At 29.7% G+C, this 16,071-nt stretch overlaps 1 protein-coding gene across 4 annotated transcripts in view; it reads left to right on the forward strand.

Moving 5' to 3' along the window:
* LOC106677319 (cytospin-A) overlaps positions 1-16,071 on the forward strand; it is a gene marked incomplete at its 5' end in the record, with an annotated part of 86,161 nt that continues 70,090 nt past the window's right edge. For all 4 annotated transcript variants that reach the window (XM_067051654.1, XM_067051655.1, XM_067051656.1 and 1 more), the window contains 3 exon segments: positions 1-306; positions 1,739-1,900; positions 4,484-4,808. In XM_067051654.1, the coding sequence (XP_066907755.1) occupies positions 1-306; positions 1,739-1,900; positions 4,484-4,808 (793 nt within the window).

Raw genomic sequence — 16,071 nt, forward strand, 5'->3', positions numbered from 1 at the left:
CCACGAAGTCCACTCAAAGACAGTACTCCGGAACGTACTACTCATAGCCGCCCACGAAGTCCACTCAAAACAGACGATCCAAGAAGGAGGCCGTCCCAACCGGAAGAGATTCTTGAAGAATCGGCCACGAGGAGGACCAGTATTCGAACTGAAACGAAACAAGAAGTAGGAGGGAAATTTGGTGTGACCCTGAGAAAGACACCATCTTCAGGGAAAATGGTGACCAAGACTATACAGAGGCAAAATAGCAGGCCAGCTGAAATCGATATAGAATCTATATTCGATTTAGAGCTACTTGAGGAAATGGTAATTTTTTTATTTTTACTTGCCAAACGAATTGGTCGTGTCACTTTATTTGATTTTAAACAAATATATATAATTTTACTAATTAATACAATTAGCTAAGGAGATCAATAACTACGGCACTTCAAGATTTAGCTTATATATTTTATTTCTTCTCTCTAAAACGTTTGGCCATTATTGCCATATTCAAGTTTCATCCGCCTGAAATTCACTAATATATCATTTATTTACATAATCAATATATAACAATTTCACTATCATATTTCATTTATTTGAAAATGTTATAATTTTTATATTATCTAACCATTTATCTAGATTCTCATTTATTATAAAACTTCATCGATCATTCTTAATCTTTTTTTATTTTTCTTATATAAATAAGTAAATATTATTATTTTGTTCTTTTAATTGTTACAGTTTATTAGTAACACATCATTTTAATTTCTATAGCAAACAACATTAACTATAAAAAAAAATTGTATCAATCAATATATTGTATAGTAGGCAAATAATAAAAAAAATTGCATTAAATGAGTTTATATGTAATAAAAATCCAATGAAATAGGCCAACATATATTTTATTACCCAAAACCGAGTCTAATTCGTTTTAAGCATCCTTCGAAACTCTTTTGTGATTTAAAAAAAAAAAATAAAAGGATCATATAAAAAGAAATTTTAGAGCAAAACATTATTTGTTTCTCTGGTATTATGGATATTGTATATCCAAGAGCATGGCAATTTACGTGACAAAATTATAAAAATAATAATGAATATATCGATCTATACAGACAATTTCTACGTATGCACAGCCAATGGAACAACATAAAAGACTGTAGGAAGTTTGTGAGGCAATAAATAAATAGTTAATCTTAGCTAATTTGTACCTTCATTGATCGCTACCCCATCGATTACATACGGTCAACTATTAATCTTCCAAAACAAAAAAAATTATGTCAACAAGCATTATTAAAATAAAACAGAATTAGAAACATATGCTTTCACATTTATTTCTTTTACTTTTAATCAGACTGAGCCATAGCAAAGCGTACAGCTAGTTATAAAATAAATTTTTAGACTATTCCCAAATAAATGAAATATAATATTGTGGTATTGAAATTGTTAAATATCGATTGAGTGATAGTGTAATAATAAGGTACAATATTAAAAAAAATATTTAACAATAATAAAATTGGACGATATATTACTGAATTTCAGATGAAACGATATAAAAATGGGCAGTAATGGCCCTAAACGTTGAGAGGAGAAAATCGGTGGTAATTATTCATTTCTTGAACTATATTGACTCATAAATCTACGTTGTAATACGTTGTTACTCTTTCTTTTGCAAATTAAAACAGTTTTTATCAACTTTCGTATTAGATGTTAATGTATGCAATTGTAATATTCTGTTATTTATTTTCATTTATATCTCTAGTTGCTCAAAGCTGTAGGATACGACGACCGCCGTAGAATCAGAGCACAAATACGACTCGTTAAGAAACAAATCGAAGAAGAGAAAAACACGACTATTACAACGAAAGTAACCAAATCAACATCATCAATACAGACGACCTTACCATCAGTGAGAGACATAAAGGTATTGTCAAAATATTAAAAATTTATCATTAATTGAGTATCTAAATCATTGTATTGTAATTTATTTAAATTATATTTTACTATAAAGTAGCGTATTACAATAATGTTTAGAGAACATCTACATTTTTTGAAGGCTCATATTGTACCGTCTTTATATATCTAATCTGCACCACCAAAATACATAAAGTTTCTTGGATGGAGTGTTCGATATTGAAGTTGTTGGCCAGTGTTTATACAAGGCTATGATATGGCCTGGATGCGCTCAATGAGGTCGCAAGAAACTTCTTGTCGCTACAATTTAGGCCGAAATGATGAGCATAAGGACCAATATACATTGGTAAATAATAGCTTCCAATGTTCATTTCCATATTTGCTACATAAACATTTAGCAAACGTTGCGCTTTACATAAACAATGACGCAATATATTGTGGCTACCCGCCCAATACCGAACATGTTTGGGCAAGGTAGACACAAATGTGGTTTTACCTAAAGCCAATCAGTTGTCCCATTCCTGTATATCTAATTAGTATTAATGTATTCTTATATCTCTAATTCCGATTTCTACCATAAGCAATCTAGTCTCTTACTGCCATAAGCTTTCATTTGGCATTACTTTTGAACTCAAAGTTATTCTTTTTTTTTTTTTTTTTTTTTGGACTTTTGGATATTCCTTTTCATTGATTAAGAGATTATAAACTATTATTTCTTCTATCTTGCTCAAACGAGTATATTTTAAATCTACTAATATAATTGACTCAACAATAAATAATTAATACTCATTTAAAATTACTCTTTTATAGTTTATCTTCTCATAAAAAATGTCAATTTCAAGTTAGTTCCATCTTCCTTTTTTTTTTGTTTTTGTGAGTTATACAAAGTTATAAAATTAACTCCATTAATCTATTCTTAAAACATTTATATCTTCATATAATCTTGCATAAAGAAGTTTTAAAAAGTGACGATTTTTGAAGGAATTACATACCGCGAAGTGCTTGTCGACAATTTCATTGCCCTCATTAAGCAGAGGATTAAATTGGAATGGAGACAAATGTGGGGAATTGTTTCCGATAACAAATTAAGATATATGATCCTGAGGGAAATTAGAAGCGACGTCTTGAAGCGCCTAGGAATAGGTCGTACGCGCCAGACCCACGGTTATGGCTCTCGATCCTCCACTGTGTGCCAAACTTGCAGAACAGAACTTACTATTAAACAAATATTGACGAGCATACAACTACCTCAAGTCTTTAAATCGTATACCAACGGATTCATTCCATCTTGCAAGATAACAAACAAACCGTAAATAAACTTTTTGAGTTTCTCCATCATTCCAAGCTCTTCTATAAAATTTAAAATCCAAACTCTACCATAAAAATTAAGGCAATAATGACCCATACGTGGTTGATGCCTTAAATAATTAATTTCTTGTTTTATTCCTATACCTCACATATTGTATTATAGTCTTCTACCTGGAGTTATAAGAATGAAATGTTTATTTTGTGATAAGAGAAAATATATATGAATAATTTTAAAAGGGTGTTTATTATTTATTCCTGAATTATATACTGATGTAGTTTTAATAGATACTGTTGTCATATTTATTCCTTTTAAAAATTTTATTGAATGCTAAATTATTATCAAAAAACTGTATGTAACCACAACATTAATAATATTAATTATACCTATAATAACATAATAAAAAACAACCAAAGTTGCACAAATATAATTAACTGACATTTCAGACTGTAATAACATGTATTTTTTAACCCCTCCACTACAACACCTCAAAAATGAAGTTAATAACCTTCGTTACAATAACTCCATTTATAAATATATGACTATAATTTCATGATCCGTTACCCTTAATGAACTTTTTTTCTGTTTTTCCGCTTGTATTGAAAATATCTATGAGAACCTTGGCAAATATCCTGTTTCCTGAATCTGATACCTTATGGTAAACATGTATGTCATTTTACATTTAGAGAGTTACTTTAAACTATGAATTTAATTGCAAAGAATGTGAAATGTTGTTCGAGTTGATTTTGAGTTGAGAAAACTACCGAAATAAATTGTCCATTAGTTTATAATAAATAGTCAATAGGAATTAATAGACAAAGCCATCAAAAAATGTTTTACGAAATTCCATTTCCGGTTACCAGTAGTTAAAGGTGCAATGACTTACAACCTAGAAAATCCTAAATATTTTTATTATTATCATAATTTTTCTCAAATTATTTTTTATTAAAAATGCAGTTATTTAAATAATTAATTATATAAATATAACTTGTTTTCTCATCCATTCTTTAATTACATAACTATTACTATTATGATTTTTTTTTCAATTTTATATTTATTATTTATACTTATTTTATTAAAAATAATTAGGGGATTCTTTTGAAAAATACTATACCCACTATCGTATAATGTTATATGAAACATAATAAGAAATTTGTTGAATGACTTTTTATTTGAAATATTGATTATGCACTAAAAAAATAGTGATTTTTATGGAATTAAAATTATATTATTGAACGGAAATATCTGTAGGCATTGGCATATTTTAACTAATTTATGTATTTGCAGAGGCAAAGCAGCCCTTCCAAATCCCCAGACAGGCAAGAACATGTTCGCAGCTCTCCTAGAGCATCACCGGAGCGGCGTGAACCCTCTCGTAGGTCACCGTCAGCTTCACCAGAGCGACGCCAGCAGACTTACAGTTCCCCAAGAGCGTCACCGGAGAGAAGGGAACGCGTCCATGCCTCTCCGAGACCCTCTCCTGAACGATATGTCAAAGCGTCATCGCCCGAAAAACGTTCACCCGATAGAACGGCTACAAGAAAGTTTTCTTCAGAAAAGACCACAACCAACGGCTATACAGAATCCAGGACCATTACAGAGAAAACCACAGGTAAGAATTCCTAGCAATGAATGTATCACAACTAGTAGCCATAGGGAAATATTCGTATTTAAATCCAAACTTGGATAGGAAGGTCGGGTTATTGTCAAGCACACATGTTATACGGAGTGAATAAGTGTAAAGGTGAGATTTATTCTGAGGGTTTACCAAGAAATAAAATCCAGATCAGGCAAGGCGGAATGAACCCTATTCTGATGGCATAAACTACTCTCATTCAATGAAAAAAGTGGAGGTTTGGACACGCCCCTGGGGCTAAGATTTAGGTTGAGGTTAATAAGAATGTGTACCTTAGTAATCTGAGTTTACAGTAGACAGGCAGTTATTGGCTCCTACTCCTCTGCCACATCCCTTGAGTTTCTCAATAATTCCGCTCTGTTGGCTTCACTTTTCCAAGCAGTTCACCTCTTCCATTATCATCCTTCCTACTAGCTATGCTTCTATAGAGCTTTAAAAAAGTACAAAAAATTCATCTGGATTATGATCCGATTTAGCATAGACATTCAAGAAATTCAAATTTTGTGTTTGATTTGTAACCTAGTCACATGTATAGTTGGGATAGGAAGTAGTCATTCAATAACTGTACAAGTTAGATTATTCTAAATTAGAGATTAGCGAAGTTGATAAAACATTCTATAAAAACGATCATTATTTGTCTATGATAAAACCAAAGGAGGCAATAATTTTATGTTAATTAAGTTTGGTCCAGTCACTGAATAATCTGAGTAACAGAACTCCTATTTCGTAACATTTATGTGATGTGAAATTCTGTCTCCACAAAGTACCAGTGTTTGCAGCAAAAGTAATCACAAAATACTAAAATGATATTTTTAATTATAACAGAACATATCTAATGTAGAAATAAGGAATGAAGCACCTTAAAAAAATAATGGAATTTACACGAATAAAGTAAAATAATATGAATAGTTAATTACGCGAATAATGATTTTACAATACTAAAGGCGAATTTTAGCTTCTTCTATAATAGACCTCAACTTAATTATTATGTCTTTAAAGAAAGGTATGTGTTCTAAAAGTATGAAATCTCTGGTCCAGTTAGAGACTGATAAAAAATCGTAAATAATATTTTATGATTTTGCCTAAAACAGAACTTAACGTTATTTAATCGCTTGAAAGGATTCTTCAAATGGTTTTAACAAAGACCAATTCTACTTCCCTTTTTATAAAAATTTTGTCTAGTTTACTACACTGTAATTTATAATTATCTAGCTTAATTGTTCTTTATTTATCTTTTTCAAATTAATGAAATGTGAATGTATTAAATAAACATAAAAGTAAAATTTTGTGTTTTACTCTTTTATTCTTGAGAAGAATTGGATAATTGGATAGCAGACCATATGAAATTTCATGTTTCTTTTGTTTGGTAAATCAGGAACTAAATCTAGACCAATCCTTAAAAAAAATAAAATCCACTTTATTTAAACGAAATAAATTACAGCTAGTTAAGTAATTAAAACGTTTTTCTTGAAGTGTGTTATCTTTAGCTCAACATGGAGCTGTGAAAAACAATCACAATTAAAATTTGATTTTAAAAACTAAAAAATGTTGATCCTATCGTTAGGCCCCTTACAATAGATTGATTTAAGCTAAACCTTAATTACCTTGAATCATTATTGAGTGATCGCTTATATTTTTAAAAACAGATATATAAATTTTCTACTTTTTTGTAGTGAATCAAAACTGGTCAAAAGAACATTTATATAGCTCATGGGGTCTACAATCAGCCAAGTATTTAGGTGTCATATTTAATTTAGAGGAATAATTTAGCAATACATACTTTTGACTGATTCGAATACAGTATAATATTCAATTTTTTTTTCATTACACCTACGAAATTACTTCAGACCAGTTTTTTATGAAAATTCTAAATAGCACCCACGAATGCAAATGCCGAGGGTGTCCTTGAGTCGGCCTCAACTAAAATTGTAACAGATCTCGATGGGCGTTGGGCGAATGACCTGCTATTGTGGTTCCTTCGGATTAAAAATTGTTAATATATTTATATTTTTATTAATAAATGATTATCATAGCTCTTGCGTGTATGTAATGTTAAAACGTTAAAAATATAGATGAACATTTGCGGATGATTAGGAATATAAAGCTTCATTTAAGTAAATGTTTAAATTCTCAAAATCGTTCTAAACAATTCTTAATAGAGATTAGTAAAATATTTTATTTTTATTTGTAAATATACCGTAATAAAGTGATTATATATATATCACTTAAAGAAATTTAATACGAAATGAAATATTGTATTTTGTGGTTGTGTATTTCTGTATGTATGTGCTTTAAGGAATATTATTTATGGATAAAAAAAAAGTTTTTCAAAAAACTCGAAAACTATACGTCTCCTAAAAGATAATAAACTAACTGAAGTCGTATAAATAGGAAAATTATTAACAAAGTATTTTGAATCCATACGTATTTTGTAAATATTCTGTCTTGAATCTGTCCTATGGAGTCTTGAATATCTTTATTTAAACAGAAGAATAAATCATCCACTATATCTCAAAAATGGCTATAAAGTAAAAATTATTAACACTGGTCATCCTTATGCTTTATAAGTGCAATAAGGCGGTTAAAAACAAAAACTTAGTTCTATTTTTAGAACGTAAAAAAAATAGAATTAGTAGAAAAAAAACCTGTTTTTTTACTATCATAACATTAAAAATAACTTATGATTAAATTTCTGAAATATCGATCACTGTATTTAAAAAACGACAATGCCAATGAAGGTAAAATTATAATTGGCAGGTCTTCTTAAACTGGGTTTGAAAAAATTCAGATTCGAACTGGTAAAAAAAATATTTCTATAACGAAGTCTTTAGGACAAGACTCTACAATAGATTTTTAATAAAATATGGCCAATAAAAAATATTTGAGAGGATCGATGGAAAATTGTTTTTTTTTTTTCTTTTTTTTTCCATTACAAAACAACTAATCAAACCTTATGAAATGAAACTAAACTTTTTATCAGAAAATGATTATGGAAATAACATGCGATTCTCGTTGTAAATAATGTTTATTACAGAATGCTTGAATGCTATGGGAAAAGAAAAACTTTATAATCCGAGCGACTTTCTACTTAATGCCCTTGAGATCATAAATTCTTTATATGTAGAAACATAATAACGGAATTCCTTCAAGGCTTCTAATAACACTAGTCTTTGGCTTTATTTATATGTCATACAGTGAGAAATACTTTGGTGAAATCCCTATGAATACAAATTATTTACAGATAATACAATAACATTACTAGCTCAAGATCAGAGAAACTTAATTCACAACCTGTCAATAGATTCAATATTTATATGATATGAAATTCAATTAGCACGAACGACATACTAAAAGGTAATTACTTAGTTTAAACTTGACTTTAATATTTGTTCCAACACAAAAAGTGTCTCCCATCCAGCAACTATTCTGACATTTATGATGTGATAATATCTCTTCTTAAGATTCTTAATCACATAATTTTTTTTTTAAATATTCATAATTACTCAGATTTTTTTAAATATACATTGAGCCGATTTAACTATGTTCATTTGGAAATGAAAGGTTAACTTTTTTGGTCGAACAAAAAAAAATATGTATATAAAAAAGACTTTTATGGACGGGTATTTGACCAATATCGGTTAATCAAAAGACAATATTTGATAGGTTGGATATCATTCAAAATCTATCTCCTTTACAATTCTCACAGAGTTCATTGAAGATATCATGTTCGGGTATTGTTGTAGCGTTACAACTCCATTCTTGAAGACTGTTATCGTCAATTATGTCATGTAAACGCAACAGAGATAGTAAAATGTAATGAGCCGTATCTATTAACTATCACTTGGCGCCATGAATGATGAGAAATCTGTGTTTAGTGAACCAATAATTGAAATCACAGTCCTCTTACTTTAAATGAAAGGTTTTTCCCACGCTTCAATAAAATATCAAGGTTCAATCATTTTAACATTTATCAGGAACAAATGTCCTGTGGGGTCGCTTGTCAACTTCTATTAAAATAAAAAACTCCAGTGAAGTAATAGAAAACTCACCATTTGTTTTAGTTACATTCAAAATTGCCTTAATTTGAAGGTTCTTCGAAGTTCAATAATCTTCATAGTTCCACGAACTATATGGTTCAAATACAGGAGAATGAAGTAAGTGTGAAAGAGAACTCTGATAATATCTGTGACGCATTTTAGGAGGGATTAGAACCCCTTAGTCCATAGAACTATGCAAAATAAAATTGCATAGAATACTTATTTGACCAATTTTAGCAATGAGTGTTTTATAATATTTCTTCTAAAAAAATTAATAAAAGGGGTACGTATTCCCAATTATTCACAAAGTAGAGCATCAAATCAGGAGATATTTTTAATAAAATGTTTTAGAGAGTCTACTTACAAAATTATTTGACCTGTGGGCGTTCGTTCTAATGGAGCCGAAAAAAATAAACAAATAAAGCTTTTCATAAAAAAAATATATTACAAACTTTTTTCAATGTGAAAAAAACATTTTCGAGAGATTTCAATGAGCATAGCCCACTGAAAAGTCAAAAAACAAATAATCAACGTAGATGCTGAAAATAAACATGAACTTTTATATAATTTTATTTCAGTTGACTAATCACAAAACTCGTGAATTGTCATTTAATTTGTTATACTACCATATGTAAATTTTTTAACCTTTCCATTTTCATTTTGGAAGTCATCTGGTCACCTCTGAGTTTTGTGGAAAGACTAATAAGTTAATGGAAACTTCACTGTCCTTGATAAATTTTAACAGAAAGTTGTTTAGGATATTCAAAAGAAAGAAAATATGGATTATTTGGCCAAAACTCAAACATGAACAGATGGTTTCGAAAATGAAAATAGAAAGACTAATGTTAAAATATTCAACAAACAATTTTTTAAATTCTATGAAAATTATAGTTTTACAGATTAATTATGATTCATGTATTATTTAACTTATACGTCATAAACGCAGTAATTAATTAACCTCGTTAGTGTTACAAAATCGTAAAAGACGCACATTAAAACTCTGATGTTATATTCCAAGGTTTTTATACTTCGTAGGGAAAAATTAGTTGTCTTCAAATCATAATAAAGGCGACTATAGGTGTCGTATATATATGTAGGTGTGATTTAGTAAAAAGGTGTGTTCATCATCCTGGTTCATTAAAGATAAATTCATGATAGAAGAATTATTAATTTTAATAGTTTCTTATCCTGGGTCTTTCAAGAGTTTGTCAAATCGAATTTAAATATTCATTTTCTGCCTGAGTTAAATATAAAGAGACTCCAGTTCAGACTACATGTTATTCCAAAATAATTGTTTTCGGTATTGTTTAGTTTGCATTATCGAACAAATATAATCTGGTTAAGCAGAAATGATATTTATATTATTTATGCTAAGCATACCGACGGTACCAAAGCTCAACTACAAAGTAACGTGGAGGAGGGGGGGGGGGTTCCTGAGAACCTAGGAAGGGAGTGAGTGCAGTCTCCGTCAGTAGCGTTGTCTAACCGGTCTCGTGAGGTTGGCTGACGAGTTGTTGGGGTCGTGTTGTATCGTCTTCTTGTTTCATCTCTTCTACAGGTAAATACAATACATGTTTACTCTACGACAAATTATATATTATTATTGTGTACTTATTTAATATATTCGATTCAATTTTTAATTCTTGACTAAATTACACCCTGTATCGAGCACATGTACACGTACTTAGATTTTATGTTTTCTAATTCTTGCATAATTGTTTTTAAAACCAGTAGATTTTAAGATATATTAAAATGTAGATGGATTAATGATCATCAAAAGTTTGCCGACTCACAATTAACAAAGATCATGTTTCACCCTTTGTCACACTGGTTCGCAGAATAGCTGGATTCGACGTCAAAACAGCATATATTTCCTTTTAGAGGCTTTGAATTGATTTAATTTTGTGTGCTTATTTCAAAAATGATTCAACTATTAACTTTGAAACACATTTTTTTTTTTAATGTAAGACAACAAAATTGTAAAATAGCACGGCTTGAAGTACTTTAGCTTTTGTTTTACTGAATGTCCTCATGAAACCAAAAATAAAATTATTTGATCAATTTTTTGGTTTATTAAAAATTATTTTCTTACGAACAAGAAAGAAAGAATTAATTTTTCAGTATATATTATATTCTGGTTGTTCTATGCCAACATAGACTGGGAGTAATGTAGAACTATTTTCCTCTATAAATGTAAATATTTGTATTTTATGCTTAGTATGATGATTATATTGTTTATAATTATCATATAAATATACATTTATATTTCATTTGTTCAATTATTTAACTGTGTGTTTTTATAAATCACTCGATAATATACTCAAAGCCCTGTAAATACACATATAACACATAAAACTTATTTATTTATTTTTTTAGCCTATTTTTAAACAAAATTAATCCAATCAAATTAAATATCTTGAATTCTCTTTAAAAAACACAATGGAATACAAAATGACAGATCTGTCACACTTGCCTGTAAGGTCTTATACACAAACACCTGGGTAAGGTTTTTATATGAATGAAAACTTAATATTTTGTACATTTAGAATTTAAATTGGTTGAGAAAACATTTTTCTTTTTAAATATGAATGATCTTTATTTTCCACAAATAAAAAAAATAAATAACAATTTTTTTTTGTTTTTATTGCAATCTCTCAGAAAAAGAAACAATATGTTTAAAACAAAAATAATAAAAATATCCCTGTTTGCAAAAAATGTTAATTTGTCAGCTATAACGACTATTTATTTTATTTTATTTAGATATATTTTTTATTAAATCTCATGAATATTTCTTGCCATCTTATGCTGACCCGTAGGTGTTTAAAGTGAGGACTATACTTTTTTCCCACTGGGTTATGTGGCTTTAGCCAGCGTGCCCCACCCCCCGCCTATCTTGGACTATTGTTATTCAATTTGCTGCTATTAACTCTGTTGTGAGGTTGTATCCATGCTTATTCTATTTATCCACTTGCATTTTTCTTTGGCACGCAATCTCTTACCAACAACTGTTGAACTTGTGGTTAAGCAGGGACGGTCTGATAATATGCTCGTCAAACCTCATTGTCTCCAAATTGACGTATTTTCTTAAATAATTCTTCGATTTTATTAATGGGGGTGATATCTCCTCTAACCTCACCCACTGTAATGACGTCCGTTTTCGAGATACGAATATGATGTGGAAAAGCATTATATTGTACATTTAACATTTAACCCGAGATTCTTAGCGAAGGCACCAACTGAAGAGGCCTGGAATGTGATCTGACTGTAAATTGGCAATTATTTAGCAATGACGTGACCCTCGGTTAATTTACCATGTAAACATTTCTGATGAGGAATTCCGTCCTATTTATATTATTTAAAATATCTCTAAACACTATAGTTGCTGTATTATACGTTTTTGTGCGAGTAACTTTTATCCAAATGTTGAATTGTTGGATCTATATACGTTAAAAGTTTTTTTTTAAATGAGTATATTCACGAATGAAAATTAATAAAAATTATTATTCACTGGGTCTGGTATTATTTCCAACTACGATAGGGGCCAAAACAATTACGTTTTACATTTTCAACGTTCCTATTAAATTTGGTATTTCAGGCATACCTGAATAAATTTAGTTCATGGAATAAAAAGATAATTAAGAAAAAGTTGTGGTTAGTGATTGACATTGATGTGTTTTTGTGCATTTGTCATTTGTTCATCCTGGTTTTTCATTCGGAACATTCACATGTATTTATAAATAAAATACGAGAACGACAGTCATGTGTACACTTTTGTCGATTAGTTTTCATAATTCTTCCATTTATCCATATTGAGCACTTTTTTCAGTATTTTTGAAATTTCTAAATATTTTACAGCCACGTTTAACTATTGATCCAAACCTACTAGTTTCTAACCTTGCTTCCTCATCCATTCCTGACAATCCTCCGAGGCGCCTGAAAAGAAGATGCCCTCGAGACCTCCTAAGGTAAAAACATTATTTGAATACTACCAATGGGTAGTTTCTCTACACGCCTGTATCACTCCATTACAAACTTACATCAAATTTACTAAATGTATTGTTATGTAAAGTTGTACATCTCAATAAAAATATTTAAAAAAAAAAAAAGGTTTAACTATTGAAAACTAAGAAAATAGAAATGTGGGTAATTTTCATTGCAATATTGATACTTTGTTCACAAACAAGAATAAGAAATGAAAAATCTCATTTTTTACGTATTGCTTTCATATTTCATGTAACAACAAACTCTATACATACAAACAATTCAGCAACAAACCACGTTCTAAATGGATTCATCAAAAGCTAAAACTTGAAATACTTACCTATTTCATGCGGACGTACGAATGACAAACTCATCAGTCTTTGTGTATTCAAACGATTTTTTTTTTCTTATGTGAAATGGTTGTGTAATGGTGAACATAGTTGCCTTTCAATAACGATTTTATAACAATTTAGCACTGGATGTGATGTAAATTACTAAATTGAACGGGAATATAAATTTTAGTTAACTGTTGAATATCTATTATGGTTTTGAAAAAGAAAAAAGGAAAATATACAATAAATAAACGAGAAATATTATTGAAAATATTTTAAAACTGCGATGAGAAACGTTTTTTCTCAGTGCCTTCAATTTTTATGCCTTAAATTTAATGTCCAATTCCTTTAATTTTAGTAATTGTTGTTCGTCTTATATTTCAATAAAAGAAAAAGAATTGAAAATCGTAGATAAATACAGGTTTTCGATTTGGTCAGCAGCTGACAAAAATGATTTTTTTTTTCGTATAACTACGACCAATTATGAAGATAATATTATCATTAATGAAGTAATCATTTACTAAAGCGATTGTTTGTTACATACTGGCGTGTTAGTGTAATAGGAACCACGAAACATACAAACATTTTGCATAACCGTTCTGATTGACTTGTTTAGCAGGTTAGGGGAAAGTAAGAGTTTACTTTTTAGTAATACAGAACTATGTATCTCTTGCCACATGAAGAACGTATTCTAATCATAAAAATCTCCGAGTTGGCGTCGTAAAGATTCAATTCTCAAAATTATGAAGGAAATTTTTAAATTTGGAAATGTATCAATCAGGATCGTGTGTTTTTAACAAACAACTACTTAGGTAAGGTTGAGATTGCTTTCATTCTCGAAAAATGAAATTAATATTGTGAAGAATTAATGTTTTTTATTGACTTCAATTAGCCAATTCCATCCAAAAATATTAATTATATTTTTTTGAATTATAGTTCCAACAGCTGAAAGAGTGTATGAGCCTTCCAGTTGATTGAATGAATAACTCCAATTTCAAGTTTTAAAGAATTTTCAATAATATTTCTCATTGTAAAAAACTTTTTGTTTTTGTAAAAGTTTAGCAGAAATATAACAGTTTACTAAATACTATATTCTGGTCCAACCATTCATTCAATTATAAATAAAATCTATATTGAAAATCAAAAGACTAATTTTATAGTTACTCATCTTCTCTTCAAAGACTTATGTTTTTATTGTGAAATATATAGCAAATTTACTATTTAACTTAAAACCACCATTAACATAGTCTTAAAATGATAGATTTTTGAGGAAGGCTTAAAAAGAAATTTAGTAATTAACTTCTTGTTTTGATAGAAAGAAAACTAAGTTCAGATAAATGTCTTCTGTGTTGATTAAGTTTTAAAAAAATTTAGGGAGCGATACGAATTGAGTCCAACCTCGCCCAGCTGAGACCTAGCCTTGCACTGAGATCCGATATTACTTTCACCCGCTAGCATCATAGGCACAGTGCCCGGCAAGGCTATCCGCTTATTGCAGGTGTTTACTCTTTGTAATTACTCTTGATGGAATCCAGTTTAATTAAAATAACGGGGAATAATCCTTTGAAGGATTATTATTATTTATACCGTTCTCTGGCTAGATTATGCTAAAAGTTGCAGAAAAATGAAGCAGAAGGTATAACTGTATACCTGTCCCATTTGCACGTGTTATAACTGATCGCGTGTAAAATGTGAGGAAAAATGAAGTGGTTTTACCACATAAAGTAGTTTCACATGTCTTGAAATTCATAATTATGTTTGTACAACAAACAGTAGATTCTGAATGAATAGAAACCTATGCTTCCATACATACAAGCCAACAAAGTCAGTACCCAGGTTGTACCCTGGTTCTTCGAAAGGACACGAAACTACCTGCCTAATACTACTACAATGACAAGCCCTACCTTTAGGCCTCTTGGAAGTTTGCTTTTCTAAATTTTTTTTCCTGGTTAATTCGACTTGGAAAAAATAATACTTTTTGATGATTTGATAATAAACCCTACCTACTTACTGTGACCCTTCATTTTTTTTTTTTTTTTTTTTTAATACCGTTTCCGAAGTTCATTTAAGATTTCTTAGAGAAACTATAAGAGGTAACCACCGGCAAGGGATACGAATGTAATACTTGCAATAAATGAGAATTACCCAGTGAGATTGTTATGGGTTAACGTGGAGGAACAGATATAGACAGATGAACCTTGTGTGTCATGTACTAGGAACGAAGGGATATGCGAAAAATGTATGCACTTTTGCTTCTTAGAACAATTTATCTACTTTAGAAATTATAAAAATAGTTGTGGAAAAATTAATGGCAGAATTTCTCTCAAAAGAAAAATACAATCTGAAGTGAGATTGAAGGCTAGTAAGAAAACTTAAAAGAATATTGTTTCAACGGGAGTTGATCCGACTAGTTCAATAATCTGAAATGATGCTACAGTTACCCGAGGGGAACTAACTTAAAAATCGAAGTTTCTGAAATTTTATTTTTACCATAGATCATTTTGCGTATCTGTGTCTTCATTTTTGAATTTGTATAGACAAATTCACAATTCATATTGTGAACTTAATAACATAATTCTTTTATTTTGCCCAACAATATCCAGTCATTTTAAGTTATATTTGTTTGGATGTCACACGTCTTTCAAGACCAGCCCTAATGAAGGCTAAAAATTCTGGCTTAAAGGTTAGCACTAATAAATAAGTTTTTTAACTTATTTTTATTAAACCCCTAACCATCTTCTCATATAAATTATTCAAATTTCATTATTACTTGCTATATGCTATATTTTACCATAATATATAATATTTTTTCTGTTTATTCTAGTTCATGTAAATTTTGTATAACTTTTTGTTTCAATAGAAATAAAACTGTACGTACTGAAGGACCCC

Source organism: Halyomorpha halys, unplaced genomic scaffold (assembly GCF_000696795.3).
Source record: "Halyomorpha halys isolate HHAL.00 unplaced genomic scaffold, Hhal_1.1 Scaffold94.1, whole genome shotgun sequence".
Classification (NCBI taxonomy): Eukaryota; Metazoa; Arthropoda; class Insecta; order Hemiptera; family Pentatomidae; genus Halyomorpha; species Halyomorpha halys.